The sequence below is a fragment of the Lutra lutra genome, chromosome 13, assembly GCF_902655055.1.
Source record: "Lutra lutra chromosome 13, mLutLut1.2, whole genome shotgun sequence".
In the NCBI taxonomy this organism is placed as follows: domain Eukaryota; kingdom Metazoa; phylum Chordata; class Mammalia; order Carnivora; family Mustelidae; genus Lutra; species Lutra lutra.
In genome coordinates this window covers 91,410,535-91,429,910 of record NC_062290.1, presented here as the reverse complement: position 1 = coordinate 91,429,910, position 19,376 = coordinate 91,410,535, and the positions used below count along the sequence as shown (strand labels likewise).

Here is a 19,376-nt window from a genome sequence, read left to right as displayed (position 1 = left end):
CAAAAACTTACACTGAGCATCTATTGTGCCCCAGGCCCTGGAGACTTGCTGGCTACAAGCTAGCTGTGGGCCATCCCCCCATGGTGTTTGCCTTAGAACATGATTCTAACCAGAGGTCCATGTTTGGACTTTAGGGAGGCTATGAACCCTTGGAAATTGTATGCAAAATCTTGGGTTTGTAAGCACATATTGGTGCGGGCAGAGGTAGACTGGCACATTTTTTTATTGGGGACAAAGTATGCAGCCAGGGTCACATCCCTTCAGGGATTCCCAGTAAGGTACATAACCACAATAATAGAGTTTGCCTTCTCTAATCTCCCCCTCGAAGGGATGAACAAACTACAAGGGAAGCCAAAATCAAGAGAAGCCAACAGACACCGATATTTCCCTTCATTTAAGAAGCTAAAAGAGGATTTTCTCCAAAAATCTTTAAAAACAAAAGCTAAAACCCTGTACTCCAAAGGAGATTTAAAAAAAAAAAAAAGGCCACCAAGAAATAATGAATTATAGGACACAGGTAAAGGACAAGCTCTTAGCAGCATGGTCATGTCACTAGAGCTATTTGACTCAATAGACACATTGTACATCCTTGCCTGATTCTGAGCAGTGTCCTCAAGAGGAGATAGAAGCCTGGCTCACAGGCCCACGGGAGGCTCTCCCAGCACATTCTCCTGACAGCTACAATCTTCCGGAGTATTTATTACTTTTCAGGCATTATTTCAAAAGCTTTGCCTTCAAGGTGTTATTGAACCTCACAGCTATTTAATAAAGATGGGCATGATTCCTAGTTCTATTTCACAGATGAGAAAACTGAAGATCAGGGAGTTCTGGGACTTGTGAAGAGTTCCACAGCTGGAAGTTTCTCCTATCTCTTACCCCTCCTTAGGAAAAGCTGTCAATGGCAATGCTTGAAGGTGGTGTAGATGTCAGGAAATGAAAGCTATGATGTAAGCCCAAGACAATGACCCCCCCCCCCCAACTTCTAATTTTCTCCTGGGACTATTCGTCCATCTAAATAGTGTCTAAACACTCATGGAGAGCAACGTCAGGGTCCAGTTTTGGAGGAGAGTTTATGTTTCCTGCTCCACAACTAGAGAATTTGAATTGGTGTGGTGTGGGGGTGGTGCCAGGGAGGAGTGAGCTTGTAGAAGGAAGAGTGGGGATGTACTAAGGAAGTGGGTTTGAGGTGAACTCCACAATTTCACATTGCTGGTCAGCACAGCCTGGCAGAATTGAAAATTTCTCTTACCACTTAGACCATGTTTACACTTTCCATGCCCTTTATTGACCTCTGTTTACAACAACTAATCTTGATGTCATTTCAGACTGATAGTTTCAAGAACAGTACAAACTATTCCTGTATACCCTTCCCCCAGATTCCATAATTGTTAATATCTTACCACATTGGCTCTGTACTTCTCTCTATAAATAAATATCTTCATACTATTTTCTTTTTCATAGAGATGCTCTTTCATAAATTATGCTGTTTTATGCCTTCAAGGTATCTTCCCCCAAACAAGGATGACCTCTCTCATAACCACAGTTGAGTGATCAAAATCATGAAATCATCAGCGACATATTGAAATACTATGAACTAACCCCCAGACCTTATTCAGATCTCACCAATGGTCTCCATGATGTCAGCAAAGAGAGTCCCAGGTCCCATGCTTCTTTGTCTTCCATGACACGGATGTTTTGTGGAAAAGTATAGGTTGGTCGTTTTGTCAAATGTCTTCGAGTTTATCTCACATCCTGATCAGATTCTGGTTTCACATTTTTAGTAGGAATATCACAGAATTCATGTTGCACTTTTCTCTGTGCATTGTGTCGGGAGACGGTTTGTCCTACCACAGTAAGGTCAACCATGGTCTCTTGCTGGGGTGGTGTCTGCCAGGTCGCTCCACTGTGAAGTCAATAGGACCCCCCTCTTTAACATTACTGAATTAAAAAAAAAACAAGAATTATGGTAAAATACACACAACATAAAATTTACCATTTAGCCATTTTTAAGAGTCTTGTCCTGCAGCATTGAGGGCTTTCACGTTGCTATTCAACCATCACCACCATCCACAGAAATTTTTCATCTTCTTGAACTGAAACTCTCTGCTGATTGAACACTAACTCCTCATTCTCCCCTTCCCCCAGCCCCTGGCACCCACCATTCTACTCTCTGTCTCTAGGGTTTGCCTACCTAGGTATCTCATCAGTGGAATCATACAGTGTTTGTCTTTATCTGACTGTCTATTTCACTCAGCATAATGTCCTCAAGGTTCACCACGTTGTAACCAGCATTCCGTTTGAATGCTGGACAGATATCCCCTTGCTGTATATTCCACACGTTGTTTATGAATTTATTCCATGACGGACATGAGCTGCTTCAGCCTTTTGGCTATTGTGAATAATGCTGCTATAAACTTGAGGGAACAAGTACCTGTTTCAGTCCCTGCTTTCCTTTCTTTTGAGTATATAACCAGAAGTGGAGTTGCTGGGTCATTATTTTACTCTTCTTAATTAATGAGCGTCTTGTGGGATGATACTTGGAGACTATGCAAATATCCAGTGACTCCTCACACTTCCACCCACCGGTTTCAGCATTCCTTGACTCCTACCCGAATCCATTATTCTTCTAATTGTTGCCAAATGGTAATTTTCATTCTATCATTTCTTCTACTTCTATCAGCTGGCATTCTGCCGTAGGGAAAAAAATCTCCCTTCCCCCTCATTTATCTAACAGTATGGACTCATTTTATCCAATGGGTCTTAATCCATTGCTCCATGGCCACTTTTCTGCTCTGAGCAATTCTTTTCCCTAGTATTTCCAAGAACTCAAGGTTGGGGAAACGCGGGAACTTTCTGTAGTTCCTTCTCACCATTAAGAAAACCGAGAATGCAGCCTGACTTCCCCAAATTTAAGCGATCGCTTTCCCGCCTGCTCCTTCGCTTACTTGAGTGGAAACCCTCTTTCAGGCTGCGTCTGCACTGACCCCCTGGGCAGCCCGTCCTCGCGAGAACTACATTTCCCAGAGGCCTTCGGGGGTCTGCGTCATCAGAGAGCGCAGCCTTTAGCGAGCGAGGCCGATTTTGGAGAGCCCGCTGTGGCGGCGGCAACATGGCGGACATGCTAAGTGTCGGAGTGAACCTGGAGGCCTTTGCCCAGGCCATCAGTGCCATCCAGGCGCTGCGCTCCAGCGTGAGCAGGGTGTTCGACTGCCTGAAGGATGGCATGCGGAACAAGGAGACGCTGGAGGGCCGGGAGAAGGCCTTCATTGCGCACTTCCAGGACAACTTGCATTCGGTCAACCGGGACCTCAAGTAGGTACCGGCTGAAGGGGCCGGCGTCGGGGACCCTCCGGGCGCCCACCCTGCCCCGACCCCGCGCGAGTCTTCCTAGCCAGGGGCCGCTCTCAGTTCCTAGCTCGCTTGCTCTCTGCCTCTCCCTTCCAAGCCCGTGCCTGTTCCTCAGGGACACCTCGTCTCCCACCCCCGCTTTCCCGTCTCCCTTCTCTTGGCCTCCTAGTCCTGGCTGTCTCCCGCCGCCCCGCACCTGCCGTGGGGTCGTTCTGTTCCTGACGAGGAGACGCGCTCTTCCCGTGCACTTCCACTTCTCGTCTCCGCCTGGCAGGTTTCTCACCTGTAGGCCTTCGGTGCCCCGGCGTGTCTGATCGAATAGTACCAAACAGGACCAGCCCAGCGCTGCCCCAAACCCAAGTGCACTTGGTCCCTGGAGCACCAGTTCCTCGCCTCTGAACCTGGAATTCATCAGTTTCACACTACTCCAGATCCAAACTTGATAAAACAGGACTTGCTCTTTCCCTCTCCCCTGCCCCCTCCGGAACCGATCAGAATTCCACTCCCGCTCCGCCCCTGTTCTGTTTCCTCCTCTAGAGAGACCTCATCTCAGGTTTGATCACTTATGTTTAGCCCCCCCCCCCCATATTAATTTGCAGTCCTTTAGGGTTAAGGATTGTATATTTCTTTCTCGTTCTTACAAGTCACCTTCTTTACTTCTACTTTCTAAGTGGTCCGGAAGAAATAAGTGAGAGGGTGTTTGTGAGATGCCCATCAGGTTGTAGGAACTCTTTAGCTGGTTAGGTTCTAAACTTGTCTTCCCTTCCTTAAGAGAGTCAGCCCTTCTCGGGGAGGTTGGAGTTCCAGGATTTTTGCCTTTTACTTCTCAGAACTGACCTTAGCAGGGAAAGGCATTCGCTAAGATAGTCATCCTGTAATTTCTGGAATGGATGGATTCCCCCTCCCCCCAACTTGGTCTCCTTAGTAACCAGATGGAAGGCGGAGGTAGCATGGAGGAGGTGGTGACCAAATGATGGGTGGTGCCTCTTTTGATTTTTTTTTTTCCCCTAAGTAGTTGCTATTCTTTTTTGGTGGAAAGCCAGGAAATCACACACCCCTCCTCAACTCCCACATTCACTTGCTGTTCTCTGGCGCACTGCCAGTTAATACTTTTCCCTGCTTGAGGGGATGCAGTGGCTCTTCTCTGCTCTCTTCCGTTTCCTCCCTTGGGTAATGGTCAGGATCTCACAACCCTCTACCCTTCTCGAAAGTTTATAGTACCCTGTCGCCTTTTTAAATCTTTGTGCAGTAGTGCCAAGAAGAAGATGGCTGAAGATTCCAAAATGAGTGTGGCATGAGAAGCTGTTCCTAGAGAGTCTTTTGTTGACAGTTTGAGACTGGCCTCACAGAACATGCTCCTGGAATGTGCTTTTGCTGTTGGCTCCCTTTCCCCAGCTTCTCTATAGAGTTTTCCTGCTAGACTGAAGTATGTTTGTTTGACACAGCCCCCTCCATGGTGTCTTCCCATTCCGTTTGTTTGTTTTATCTCTTCTTTGTTTTGTTAAGTTTTACCATCTGTGAAGTACCATGTACCAGTCTATCCCTATGTGGATGATAAATAATCATCATCTATTCAGGTACTTGCTGTTCTGCCAAATGTAATGATCTGTATGTGGGTCTGGAAACTCTTTGTGAGAAGCGATGTTATACCACATTTCAAAATTCCAGAAAGTTGCCCTCCCCACCCTGAGAATAATTTGGGTTGTTACATCCTGACTTTAGGAGTCTTCCCGCTTCCAGTGCTCTTAACTTTTTTCCTCATTTAGAACGGCACCAGAGAGCTCGGTTTTAAAATAAGATAAGCTCCCACTTAAGGGTTTTCTTGATTGTCGGAGATCTTAACCTTTCACGGTGTTTCTTAAGAGACTTCTGATGGACATTTTGAAGAACAGCCTTTGTTCTGGTTGGCTAAACCCTGGAGTTTCGTTGGACCCAGGTTTATTGCTTTACCTGTTTATTTTTCAGTGAGCTGGAACGTCTGAGCAATCTGGTAGGCAAGCCATCTGAGAACCATCCTCTCCATAACAGTGGGCTGTTGAGCCTGGATCCTGTGCAGGACAAAACTCCTCTCTATAGTCAACTCCTGCAAGCGTATAAATGGTCAAACAAGGTAAGGGAGACATGTCAGAAATGGAGCAGATACAGAAAAAGCCAAGTTTTCTTAACATTTCATAAATGCAGAAGGGGAGGGTGTAAGTTTTTGTTTCTTTTTGTCGTCGTTGTTCTTGATTCAAAATTCAGATTTTGTTCTCGATGCGATTACAGAGGTGGAAGTTGTATAATTTCTTTATGAGCTATTCTGTAGTCCTTTGAAGTCTTTGGGGATTAGTCATGATGCTCAGGTAATTAATTTGTTTAAAAAGTCCTAAATCAGGTGTGGTTAGGACTCTATACCTGGAGACTGGGTATAGGGAGCCCCTTTTATGAACCCCTTGAATTCCTGTGTAAAACGTTGTGGTATGTGCATTTTGTTTTTCCTGGGGAAGCCTTCCTAGCTTTCGTCAGATTCAGAGGAGTCCATAACCCCTAGAAGGTTAAGGACTGGTGGTCCGAATGTTCAACCACTCACACTGTTTGTGTTGCTCGTGCTATCTTCCCCTGTCCTTCCTGGAAGATGTGAGAGCGCCGTCTGTTCGGTTGCTCTCCGCTCTAACTACATCGGGGGAGACTGTTCTAAGCTGCTCCGTGAAATCTGCTATTCGTGGTTTCCTTCAGCAAGCAGCCCTGTGGCGTAGACCCTGGGACAGCTGTAATAGGAAAACTAAGCTCTAGTCTAAAAATAGCCATTAACAGTTAGGCTCATAAGCCTGGAAACCGCTAGTTTGTTTACTCACAAGCTCCTTTTGTTTGGGTGCTGCAAGTTGTTGTGTATTTTTTTTCCTGCTGATAAAGAGCTAGAATATATGTTTGGAATGACTTGGGAAACTTCTTTCATTAGACTGTGCTACTTCTCTGGAGACCATTGTTCTCACAGTTACTGGTTCTGAATTGCTGTGGCCCTCCGTCATCCATTGTCTTTTCCCTCTTTTCTGTGGTCCTCCTGCCCACCCCCCACCCCCGGTTTTGGATGAGAGACGAGCATTGAGAGTTTTTCTGGTGTGCAGATTTTTATCTTTAAGTTTCTTGGTGATATTTAGTATATTTTGGTTTGAAGTGGGACCCTGGAAGCTAAGTCTGAGAGGCAGGGAGAGGTGATTGAACCTCTGATACAGACACTCAGCAGTAAGGGTTATCCCTCAAACTTTGGGCTTCCATTGGCAGAAAACCCAGTTTGGTCTTCAGCATCAGGGTGCCCAGTTGGTACGGGGATCTGTCGCTCTCCTGTTCTCTGTGGGTCTGCTTTCCTGGGTTGGCCTGATGTCTGTAAGTGGTGGGAAGGAGGGCCCAGCCGTTGTGAATTTGCATCGCTCTTATACCACATGATCTTCTGGTGTGGTGCCAGACCCTGAAAAAGGATTTTAGTCCTGCTTGGTAGGTGGCCCCTATCTAAGTAAACAGTTCATCGAATCCAGCACTGGGATCCTCTAATTGGGTGATGCGGATCACCTGAGGCAAGAAAGTGGGGCTCCTGGGAACTGGAGAGGCACTTTCCTAAAGGCAGGGATGCAGGGCAGATAAAAATTATGTCTTTGCCACAGAGATTCTTCCAGCCCTACGCAGATAGCACTGCTCTGTCAGGCTGTCCTGTCGGAGCCTCCTTGTTTTCCCAGGGACGCTGTCAGTCGTCCTCAGCTGAGTTTACCTAGGGATTGGGTGGGATCTGGTCATTAGGTACATGGTGTGACTTCCTTCTGGTTGGACTCCTGGTAGAGTCTTGCTTTTTGGTGTTTGGACACAGAAACTGTGTTGGTGTATCACATGGGTGGTGTTGTTTTTGGAACAGCCTAGAGCTACAGAGACTTTTCAGTGGAGGGAAGACTTAGGCCAACTGAGAAGCCATGAGTGACCCGGGACTCCTAGTGGAAGTGACTGGTTTCAGGTTGAATGAAGGTAGTTTACTTGTTCGCCGAATTTAATAGTTAGTGTATTAAAATCCAGTTTCCTGCTCCTGACTCTTACCCTTGCTCTAAGGTGAAAAAGAGGTTGTATTAAGGAAAAGAAATAGTGTGTTCTGTGGAACTTCTTGTCCTGGAGATGCTGCAGATTAAGTAGTTTGTAAGTCCTGTAAGAGCAGTGTGAAAGCTCTGGGGTTGGGGGTGGGGTGGGGTTTAAGTCACGTCCCTGGCTTGGGAGCTCCTCCTGCACAGTAGCTGCCTATTCATCAGCTCCCTAGTGGCCCGGCAGAGGGGGTTTTGGGGGCTGCTTGTACCCCTGATCAGTAGAAACACAGAGAATGATTAAGGGATGTTTAGTTTAGGCCTTCTTTCATAGCGGAGCAGACTGAGGCCCGGTGAACTGACCTGCCCGTGGCTTCACAGTTAGACTAGAATTTGCATTTCCTGACTTAGCTCAGTGTTCTCTCCTCCAGACTTGATGCTTTAATCCATTTTGGCTTAAGGTTTTTGACTACAGAAAACATTTTTTTCCCTTCCACATTCATCCTGGAAGCAATTCGTGTGTTATCTTTTATTCATGAATCCGTATGCATTTTGCTAATTTGTAATGGTTTATTGAAAGATGGAGATGACAAGTGTGTGGTACGTGGGCCCCCAAACTATTGCTCTTGTCCAGGGCAGACACCACTAATCACTTTCTGCATTCCTTCCTGCTGAGGTCATGCAGGGGCTCGCAGCTCTGTTCTGGGGCTAGGAGGCCCCTGCCAATTATTCAAAGATGGGCTTCGGGGAAAACATGTTTTTTATTTCCATTATGATAGATAATGTCCTGTTTGACTACGACTTATTTATACCCTACCTTACTCTAGAAATGATTTAAGGTCGATTGCAAGAATACATAAAAACCTTGAAAGGAAAGAGGGAAACAATGATGAGGATGCCTTATGTACACTTCTTTAATAAACTCAAGACGTAGCCCCAAGAAATAAGCCAGTATCTAATTTCCAGCTGGGGATATGGAAGCAGCAAGCAATTAGATGTGTTTATTTTGCTTCTCTTACAAATGAAAAGAGCTTTTTAATTGCTAAAGCTTTCATCATTCATCATTTTACCCTCAAAGAGTTTAAACCAGTAAGTGCATTAATATGTTAAGTGAAGTTTGGGGTAACTTGCCAATGTCAGCTTTACGCACTGTTGGCTAAGAATTGAAGGAAGTGTGGGAAAGGCTTTGATACCACCCATTATGTGATGAACTTTCTGTTTTATGTGCTATTGGCCATAGAAAAGTCTCGTTCATGCTTAATGACTAATTATTTTCTTTAGGGGATTTTGTAATTTTTGTAAAGTCAGTCGGAATATTAATTACATGGTAGTTGGCATAATTGTTAGGTTAACACATTTAAAAATTAATCTAATGTAATGAAATGATGGCAAATTGCTGAGAGCAGCACTTTCTCCGCACTGATTTGGGGGAAGAATTTAGCTTTTGACTATTACGCACCTATAGATCATTGTTCTGTAGAGGGATGACAAGCTCTCTTGACGAGGGCAGAAATAATTGGTATCATCGCTGTGCTTTGCTGTGGGACAGTCCGTGCGGACCTTCTTTGGCGTCTTGTGTTCTGCAACACCAAGGGCTAGGCTGAATTTTTTCCGAAGATCCCCTGCTGAAGGTTTTCAGCGTCCTGTCACAGGCTCTTATCTCTTCTGACTTTTTCACTTGTTTGTGGCAGAGGCTGCTGGTGCATTTGCCCGAACAGCCGGCTGAGACTACAGCCTTGTCCAGTGACCTCTGAAGCAGAAAAGACCCCAAAGTGTCCCTTTCTTGGGGGGCTGGGAATTGGGCCCAGAGGAAGGTGCCCCTTCCGCCTCTGATTTTTTTTTTTTTTACAGGCTTCATTTTTCAGTTTTATTAGAGAAAGAGCTGCTTTCTGCCCGAGAACATTCAGTTGGCAAGCGTGAAGGCATTTCCTCCAGTACATCTCCCCCACTGTTCTTCCCAGACTTTAGTTAGGTGGCATTAAGTTACTGTGACCGTCATCTCGCTCAGACCCGTCCTCGAAGGTGCCCCTTGTGTTCCTGCGTCTTGGAGCTAATAGGGATGGGGTTATTTGAAATGGAGCCTTTTCCTTTAGGGACCCTGTCCTCTTTTATGTCCCTGAGGAGTGGTGCTATGTCTGTCTTGTTCCCTGCTGCGAGTCCCCAGCACCTAGCAAGGCGCCTGGTCCACAGTAGGCATTCCGTTAAAATCAATGAATGAATGGAAGAATAAATGGAAGCTTTTTCTGTTGAATTTTTAATTTACAACCCCTTTTGTGGTTTGCTTGCTTGTGTTTTTAGTGAAGCATGATAAGGACATTTCCATTTTCGGCCATTACTGAGAAATTCAGTTGGCTCTTTGGAGATGAGAGACGGTTCTGAGATCCTGCGATGGAGGCCAGGGGTGGATTCCAGGAGGGTAATTGGGAAGGACAGGGTGAGGTCGGTTGGTGAACTGATGATAAGCTTCTTGAGGGCTGAAGTTAGCAGTTTTATCTACGATGCTTGTCACCCATGTGCCCTTTCTAAGAGAGCCGGGTTGACAGCCAGCACTTAGGAGGGGATGGGACTTGATAGAAGCCTTCTGGAGTCGACTGAGTCAGGCTAATTTGAGCTACAGCACCTGCTGTCAGGTGCTGTGTGGCAGCTGTCGTTTTGGCAGTATAGAGAAAACTGGGAAGAGGAGCGTCGACCCCATCAGCCTCGCAGGGGTTATTGTCAGTCCCCGATTTCTGCTCCTAGCGTTTTCCTTCCCACCAGACCCACTCCTGCCCTGTTCTTCTCTCTGATACACATTTGGGGGCTACAGATTCATTAAGCAAATCATGAGGAGAGACAATCACTTAAATGCCCCCCAGACTTTCATCATCATGAGCTAGGACCAGACGTGGTTTGGGATGGTCCTTATTTTTTGCAGGGGCATCATTCCCAGGGCTGCTCTTCTACCGTATCTCACCTTCACAGCCCCTGCTTGTTCAGAATGGGCTTCCACAGCGAGCTTGACTCTAGGACTTTCTGCCCTGGTTAGACCGGAACCCTACACCCTTTTCCTTCCTCTCCACTCCCAAACCTCAGTACTGTGGGAGCCATTATGAGAAGAGCAAAGAGTAACACAAACAGAAAAAGACAACAGAACAAAACCAATCTCCTGGATTTTTAGATACTGTTGGAATCAGAGGTAAAGGAGAGGACAGCGAGAAATGTCTGGGCTTCCATCTAAGTCCTGGACTCAGGCTGCCGGAGCTCTGATGCAGCGCTGAACTTATTCTGTAAACTCTTTTAAGACCTCAGTTTCCTCCTCGTGATATGGGGATAACTCTAGTGTTTGTATCATAGTGTTGAAGACAACATGAAGCAATGCACATAAAATGCCTTTGGATACCTCACATACAGTGCGTGTCCTGTCAGTGGTGGTCGTGATTCCCGGGTGTGGTAATAGTGGATGTGTGTATTTATTTAGGGAGCGGCAGTATTGCTCAGCAGTTAAGAGCGTGGGCTCTAGAGCTGGACTGCCCCGGTTCAGGTCCTGGCTCTGCTCTCTGACAGCCGTGAGGCTCACCTCTGGGCCTCTGTTTTCTCTTCACTGAAATGGGAATGGCCATTGTGCCCACCGCAGAAAGATATCGTGAGGCTAATAAGGTAATACAAATGAACACTTTCCTGGCACAGAGTTAATGACCGGTCTCTAGGGGCTGGTCTTAGCTTCACAAACAGAGACAGACAGACCTTCAGGCAGTGCTGGACTATCTTTCAAGGATTTCTGCTCGATGATGCAGTTTCCCAGACTTGATTTTGGTATATTCTTCTGAAATTCTGCAAATCAGAGATTCTTTTTTTTTTTTTTTTTTTTAAGATTTTATTTATTTGACACAGAGAGAAAGATCAAAAGTAGGCAGAGAGGCAGGCAGAGAGAGAGGGGGAAGCAGTCTCCCTGCTGAGCAGAGAGCCCGATGCGGGGCTTGATCCTAGGACCCTGAGATCATGACCTGAGCTGAAGGCAGAGGCTCAACCCACTGAGCCACCCAGGCGCCCCCAAATCTGAGATTCTTTTAGGTAGTCAGCACCTTTCATGCCCTGGGGAAGCCCAAGTGTAGGTGTCAACAGTCACACATTCGTATGAACGAGTGGGAGGGGGATCTTTCCTCACAGAACCTGGAGCTTGGGTGAGGGATGGGGAGGAGGGTCACTGACCTCTTGGTGTGGAGTCCTGGCTTTTGGAAGGATAGGATGGCATGTGAGAGTTGAGGGGCAGCAAAGGCAGGGTGAGGGTCCTGGGGAGGAGCACAAGGAGGCGTGAGGGGACGGCAGGGAGGGCGGTGAGAAGGGCGGTGTATCGCTCAGGGCAGCCCGTTTGTCCAGAGCGGGGAGGAGCCTTCCCATGTGGGCGCTCCATAAGGCTGTGTTCCCAGAGCTCCGCCTTCCTATGGGTCCGTAGTCCTCTTACCTGGTAGGGAAACTCTTGTGGCCTAGTCAGGGGTCTCTTGTGTTGTTTCTTTAGAAAAATGCACGCAAAGGCCGGTAGGAAAAGAAACATCTGGATTCTATCCACTTTTGTCAGTTGGGTGCTTATTACTAGCCGGGCTCTGGGCTTAGACTCTTGGGTTTGAATCCCCAGCCCTCCTCTCAGCTTTATGATTTGGGGCAAGTTACAGAGCCTGTCTCTGTCTTAGCCTTCTCATCAGTCGGAGTGGTTCATGACAACTTCTGTGTCGGGGCTGTGGTGAGGATTGATGGGCTTATGTGTCCCCCACCCCCTGCGCAGCACCTAGAACAGTGCCCAGTGTGTAGCGGGCATCCACTGTGTTCGCTAGTCCTACTCCTTTTCGTATTTTTGGTAAAGTGTTCGAAAGGCAGTGTGTAGTTGTGGCAGCATGGGACCGAGGTTTTGAGAGACCAGTCAGTATTCGGTTCTGGCTGTTGCTGTCTACTGGCTCGCTGTGGGACCTGCTCTGTGACCTTAGGCCAGCGGCTTCACTCCTTTCTGGGTTCTAGCTTCCTCACTGGTAGGTGAAGTCTTGGGTGGGATGATCTCTCGGGTCTTTTTTAGCTGTAGCTTGGAGAGACCGTGGAGTCACTTGTGCGTTTCCGTGGTTTTGGAAATGAAAGCATAACCTGGGGAGTGGAAAAGAGCAGTGCTTGTCCGGTGACATTTCTTCAGCACAACTATTGTGTATGCATCTCAGGATATGCCAGAACAGAGCGGCAGCCTGGAGGCCGCGTGGAAAATTACCTTCCAGAGGTTCTCTAGACAGGAGTGGCCCCTTGTAACACACCAAGCGTAAATGTTAATGAAAATCAAGTGATGCCCCTGTAATTCTAAACGGTTTCTATCCCAAGGCTTTGGCCCAGTTCCACATCTTTATGTTCTAGTTGTGGTTTCCGAAAATTGCCACTTTATTGTTGCCTGGAATCAGATTTGTGATTCTCTCATTTTTTCTCTAAAGGAATAGGCCGTCTCTCTAGAAGCTGCCCTGGGAGGCTGCAGAGGCTACTGGCTGTGTGTGTCACGCCTGCCCCCAGGAAGCACTCTGTCTGGGGGCGCTCATCTGGGGTCCCTTCTCGGCCAGCTTACATTAGCCTTTTCTGGGCTGATAAGGTTGGTGCGGTTTGTCCAAAGCCTTCTGTGGATTGTAACCAGAGCCTGAAAAGGGTGCTTTCTCTTCTGTCCCAGGAGTGTTTAGGAGAAAGCAAATTGTCCCATATCGTTTTTCCTTCGCAGAGAGGTGCGCATCGATGGTGGGATGGAAGCATATCATTACAAGAACGGAAAGAATCTGATGTCACACCTCCCCATTTTCGTGTCTGCCCTTCTTCATGGCGGTGTGAGCCAGGGCTGAGCTGCTAGATAACTGCGCTTCGCCCCCGCTGTCTGAGCCTTCTTTGGGCCACCTCATCTTTTCTGTGGCTTCACATGGCAGCCACACATCGATGCCACCTCGCTGCACTGCCAGCCTAGGTCTCTCTCCTGAGCTGAGACCGACGTAGCAAAGTGCCTGCCCAGTGTCTGCACTCAGAGACTCGGGGGTCTATGAGGCTGGAGTCCGGAACTAAAATCCTGCTCCTTGCTCTGGGCCCCAGCTGGGTGCCCAGACCCTCACACCTGCTGACCAAGATGTATTGATTCTACCTCTTGAAAACCTCTTACCCTCTCCTCCCCACGTTGACTGCTCTTGCCTGAGCCCAGGCCCCCATGATTGCTTGGGACAATGCTGCAACCTTCCCGCTGACTTCCTGCCAGTTCCTGCCCCTTTGAATCTGTTTTCCTCTCTACAGCTCCCCGGGGATCTTGAGAACGCAGACATCTGATTGGTTGCCCCTCGGCGGTTTCTTCCATCTCTCTCAGGGTGAGTGCCAACTCCCCAGCTGGCATGTGGACTCATTCTAGGCATCGGGCTCTGGGGCCTGAGTCCAGAAGCAGGCAGCCCTTTGGCCGGATGCCTTAGCCTCAGTTTCCTGATCTGTAAGCAGCACGCACAGTCCTGTGTCCTAGGGCGGCCTTAGGAGTACGCGAATCCTGCTCTTGGGTATTTCACAGAGCCTGGCACGTTACCTGTTTACTGTCAGCAGTCCGGGTGTAGGCCTTCATGATCCTGCACCAGCCTATTTCCCGAGCTCCCATCCTCACTCCCTTCCTTCTGGGAAAAAAAGAACCCAGAACTTTGGATTATGGAAAATTTCAAATAGACGCAAAAGTAGGTACAGTCTTGTTTCAGTGGTGGGAGCTGAGTACCTTAAAGTGGTCTGTAGACGGGTCATTTCGTCACAGAAATTCCAGTGTTTCCAATCCTTTCCGGCCACTCTGCCAGTTCCCGGTTACAGAGTGAATCGCAGACCCCGGTGGGGCCATGATCTTTTCATCTCAGGGCTTTCGCACCTGTTGTTCGTCCTTCTCCTTTCTTCCTTTGGAAAGCTCTTGCTCATCTTGGTCTCAGCTGAGTTGTTACCTCCCCTCGGAGGTCTTCTGAGTTGTACCCAGATTAGGTCCCAGTGTTTACACCTCTTAGTGCTTTTCTCCCACTCCGGCTCTTTATGACCCCACAGGATTAAGCCTGGTCCTATACTAGGATTTAGACTTTGAGTCTCCATCTGCTGGACTGTAAGTGGGCATAATACCGATCTTGGTGCTGATCTGAGTGTCTCCAAAACGTGTATACAGTTTGTAGTTCAGGGTAGGGTACAGAGTGGTGTTTAATAAACAGTAGTTATTGCCAGTAGCTGTTTCTAAAGGTGTCGTAAAACCGTGTTTGAATGGGTCAATTGAAGCCTCAGTCTCTTCCTCCTTTCCTTCTTAGACTATGTATTTTCCTTCTACTTGATTCTGTTCGACCTTTCCAGATTATTGTTGTAGGGGAGGGATGGGAGCGAATGCCAGCGGCTATCCCCTGAGTTCCCTGGCCGCCAGGCCCCCTCTGAGGAATCTCCGGCCTGGGGCCAGGAGTCCCTGATGGAGGGGAGCTGCGGGTCTATCTGGCCTGTGGCCCTCGGGTTGCCACCGCCCGCATTCCCCTCCATTTGGCCGGATTTTGCGGCAGTACTGACTTGTTTCGGGAGGCTCCGGCTCACGCAGTCTCCTGGGTTTGTCCCTGGGCTCCGCCTTCTGCTGCTCCTTGCTGACTTGACAAAGTGACTAGAACTCCCGAATACCCTCCCTTCACTGGGGACGGTCTACTCATCTGGTCAGTTCTGGCGTGGCGGGAACTTCTTCCCTCCCCCTGTTGCGCCGCGAACTTACCGCGACCCTGTCACTCGGAGGTTCTATCTCAAACCTTCCACTTCATCTTGGCCGCCCTGCGAGCCTGCTGCTTGCCGTCCCCTCTGCCTCGAGCCCCTGGCGCCTTCTGGAGCGCATTTTCTACCACTTCCTCCTGTAGCCCGATAAAGAGTTGCTTCAGGCAATTCTCCGGGATAACCAGGCAGAGCTGATCTTGTCTGGTTTTGCCCCGGCCTCTCGGCGGCTGCCCCATCACACCGGGCCACAGCTCTTGCTGTCCAGGTCTGTCCCCGTGTCTGCGAGGTTGGGGCTGTGGCGTCATCTTTGAATACCCGGTGTCTGGCACGTCGTAGGCACCTCTTAATGGAACCTTCCCTCCCTCCCCCGCCCCACCCTGCTGTGTTCCGGAACAGACTCTAGGGATTGTATCTCCTTTGAGTGTTTGATCTCAAAGGGACCTCAGTGATCTGGTAGATCTTTTTTGCCCCTCATTTTGAAGAGGTCTCCAAGGCTGTCCTGCCAGCCCTCTAATTGGGACCCAAGGTATTGACAGCTTAGAAAAGGAATGTCAGCCGAATGTCCAGAGTACCAGAGAGGTTCCTTCCGCTATTAAGGGCCATTAAAATACTACCTTTTATCTGTGGTTTTGTGGCCGCTGACACCCTGTGGAGCAGGAGCAGCAGTCAGTCCACATGACACCTGGAAGGGAACCATGGGCACAGGTGTGATTGAAAGATAGCAGTAGTCTGTGTGCAGAGTGAAGCTGTGCAGGGCCCACCCTGGCCATGGACTTCGCTCTGAGGGATTGCCTTGACTGCCCTGCGGAAAGCAGCCCCAGACCCTGAGATTCTGAGACGCAGGCACCTTTGTCCGCTTCAAGCTTAGGAGCCGGCGAGTTGGGATCTTAGTAACTAAGCAGCATCTTTGCTGGGCACAGCATGAAGAGAGCGGGACTGCCTTGGTGCCCCTTACTGCCCTTGCCGGCTGGGGATGTCTGTGCAAGTATGGTTGTGTAAAGACAGGTGCCAGTCGTCACTGTTTTCCCCCTTTTCAACAGGAATTGCCTTCCACAGGTTCAGGAAATGTCAGTGGCTCTCATCTTTTCCCCGTTAGTGTGTGTCCACCTGTTTTAGGGTTGGGAGTTACAGCGTACCCTAGTTATCTTCAGTGAAAATAACAGTGGCTTCTTTGATGATTATCGATCACTTGTTAGTAGTTGCTACCACTAAGCGTTCTAGGCTCGGCTCTGGCCTGATGACTCTGCACAGGGCAGATTTTGAAGGGGGAGGGGTCTGCAGACTTCAAGAGCATGCGTGCCTTCAGAATGGTTGGACTTGTTATAAAAGGCTCCGTCTTACCAGTTCCCAAGCTGTGCCTTTGGGCAGTGTGCTCTTTGCTAGGAGGTGTCGAAGCTGTCCATTCCGTGTCTGCTTACTGAGCAGCTACTCAGTTCTAGGCACCGGTAGGGACACAGCAAATGAAACTGATCAATTTCCATCTCCTTGGAGCTTAGCTTATATCCAAATCTCTAACTTAATCAGAGGAGTTAAATGCCCAAAGCACCTGGTTTTAGGATAGCAGTGTTAATGGTGGTCTTCCCCCCACCCCCCTTAATTAGTGGCCTTTACATGTCTCATTTACCAGTCTTTACCATCAGGAAGGAACAGAACTCACGGTGTGCTGGGTGACTGCATTGGCATCTGTAACTGATCTAGAACAGCATCTGAACATAGAGGAAAGTGTGTCTTGGAGTCTTGATATCTTAAATATCATCCTGTTTTCATAGCTTGGTGCATTTTAATTCTGTCATATGCTTAATGCAAATGCAAATTTCTTGCTAGTAATGCACAGTTTTCTGGCGTATTTGCCCTTGGCATGTCACCTGTTTGTCCTTATCCTGGTCCGTTCTAAGGCTGTGTTTGCTTTAAGGGGTTCTCATCGATTTTAAGAGGACACTAACTGGGGTGCCTGGGTTTGGCTCAGGTCGTGATCTCAGGGTCCTGGGATCGAGCCCCACATCGGGCTCTCTGCTCAGCAGGGAGCCTGCTTCCCTTCCCCTCTGTCTGCCTCTCTGCCTACTTGTGATCTCTGTCTGTCAAATAAATTAAAAAAAAAAAAAAAAAAAAAGAGGACACTAACTATGTATCTTCAGTTGGTGTCCAGAGGAGAAAAGCCGTCGCTCAGTCGGCTTCAGATACCAACTTTTTTGAGGCTGTTGACCTCAGACCTGATGCAGTCGATCTGTTGCTATGTAAGAGAGTTTTCTCTGTGTTGTGATGTGTGTTAGTGACTCTCACTCCCTACATTTGCACCTGGGTCTGTTTAAGTTTCATTTAAATCCCTGAAGCCCTGAGGGACGATTTTGCCCATGGGTGACAGTTGGCCTGATGCACTGGCTTCAGCACCTCACCCGGGGACAAGCAGGGGCCACTGAGTGCGCTGTGCTCTCTGATTGCCTGACTGCCCACCTGCTTGTCCGTCCAATTAGTTCTCCGTCTCACCATTCAGTGGCACACTTTGTAATTCAGTGTGCTTCCTGGAGTTGAGTGCATCGATTCCAAATCCTGCATCATCCATGGTTTCTGTGATGAGAATTAGAATCTTCTGAGTTTCAAGATAGACCAAATTCTGGACTTCATCCTAATGAGCAGAAGACGATTAAGTAACTGTTGAAGTTTTGTTCAGTGACTTGGTAGAAGGGACTTTTCCTGTTAAAATCACTGCAGTAGTCTCTGTATGTCATAGCTCCTCTCCACGTTTCTCCTTCCTCGCCGGCAAAATGAGTTTGAAGGCACTTTATTGCCGGGGGGTGGAGGGGGGGTGGGGGGTGGAGGGGTGGGGTGGGGGCGGTGAATGCACTTAGCCCAGGACCAGCATGGAGGAGGCATTCACTGGGTGTTAGTTGTCCTTTGATCGCCGTGTGTTCCCGTCCACCGTGCCCTCCACCCCTAAACATGGAACTCGCACCAGCAGAGACATTCCTGCTTATCTAGGTCGGCCTCGGGCTTGGTGTGGGTCGCAAAGAGGCTTGCTAGCCCTGCATGCCTTTAAAATGTTAAAAGAAACCATAGAGGATTATGGAGGCCAACTTTCTCCTATTCCTAGTTTTCCCAGCCTAAAACAGAGTAGTCCGTGTTAATTTTAATTGCCTGGATGAGCTCAAATGTTGAGATTTTAATGCGTTTTCACAGTAGCTCCGGTGGCGTAACCACATTATTCTGCCGGCAGTTCATTGGGATTCTTGGCCAAAATGCTGTAGTTGGGGACCTCTGCTTACAAACCCAGGATGTGGTAATTTCCTAGCAAGATGTCTTGTGGGGAACGTTGTTTTTCCTGTTGAGACTTCCTCCAAACAGTGAAGCGTTCATTGTCCTTCTCTGTGCCGTAGCATTGGGCATGGATTGTTTTTGAGGAAGGTTTTCAAAGCTTTTGGTTAGCAGAGGGTGTCTCGGGGGAGTTGCTTTTATTCTGATGAGTCACAAAATGGGGAAGGCCTCTCGGAAGCCTCCAGTTTGCTTTTGTTCCTGACGGAACATTGACAGTCCCTGCGCCTGGTGTGGGCTGGTGGGCAGTCCCCAACCACCGCACCTCCCGTCTCCTCCTCCCACTCTGTGGGTGACAGGCCAACCTGGCCAGGGGTGACACGTGGAGAGCTGATGCCCCGTGGACAGCTGGGAGTGCCAGGCTCCAGGGTGGGGTAAGGAAATCCGAAGTTGAACCAGGCAACCTCTCTGCCTTCTGGGGATTCCACCGCCCCCCCTCAACCCTTCCTTATCCCCCTGGCCTTATCCCCCTCCCAAGTCCAGCCCTGCGCTCACACAGTGGTCTTTGGCACTTAGAATGGAGCCATATACTTGCTTAGCGAGTGTGTGCTGCTGAGTGAATGAGGGAGTGCCCCCACCCTACTCAGGGCCATCTGCTGTGGCTGGGTCGTTTGCAGTAGTCCCCTAACTGGCTTCCCTGTCTCACCACCTCATGTCTTTCTCCGCACTGTGTCAGAATGACCTTTATTTATTTATTCATTTTTTTAAAAGATTTTATTTATTTGAGAGAGAATGAGTGAGAGAGAGCATGAGAGAGGAGAAGGTCAGAGGGAGAAGCAGACTCCCCAATGAGCTGGGAGCCCGATGCGGGACTCGATCCTGGAAGTCCAGGATTAAGACCTGAGCCCAAGGCAGTCGCTCAACCAACTGAGCCACCCAGGCGCCCTCGGAATGACCTTTAAAAATGCAAGTTTGATCACATAAGTCTCCTGCTTAAAATGAGTTATGATTGCCATGCTC

At 48.4% G+C, this 19,376-nt stretch overlaps 1 protein-coding gene across 4 annotated transcripts in view; it reads left to right on the top strand.

Annotated features, from left to right (window-relative positions):
• Positions 1 to 3,080: 3,080 nt before the first annotated feature.
• The window catches only part of MED27 (mediator complex subunit 27), a 194,228-nt gene continuing 177,932 nt past the window's right edge, over positions 3,081 to 19,376 (top strand). For all 4 annotated transcript variants that reach the window (XM_047701271.1, XM_047701272.1, XM_047701273.1 and 1 more), the window contains exons 1-2: positions 3,081 to 3,312; positions 5,314 to 5,458. In XM_047701271.1, coding sequence (XP_047557227.1) covers positions 3,110 to 3,312; positions 5,314 to 5,458 — 348 coding nt within the window. In that variant the 5' untranslated portion in view covers positions 3,081 to 3,109. The remainder of the gene's footprint in view (positions 3,313 to 5,313; positions 5,459 to 19,376) is intronic.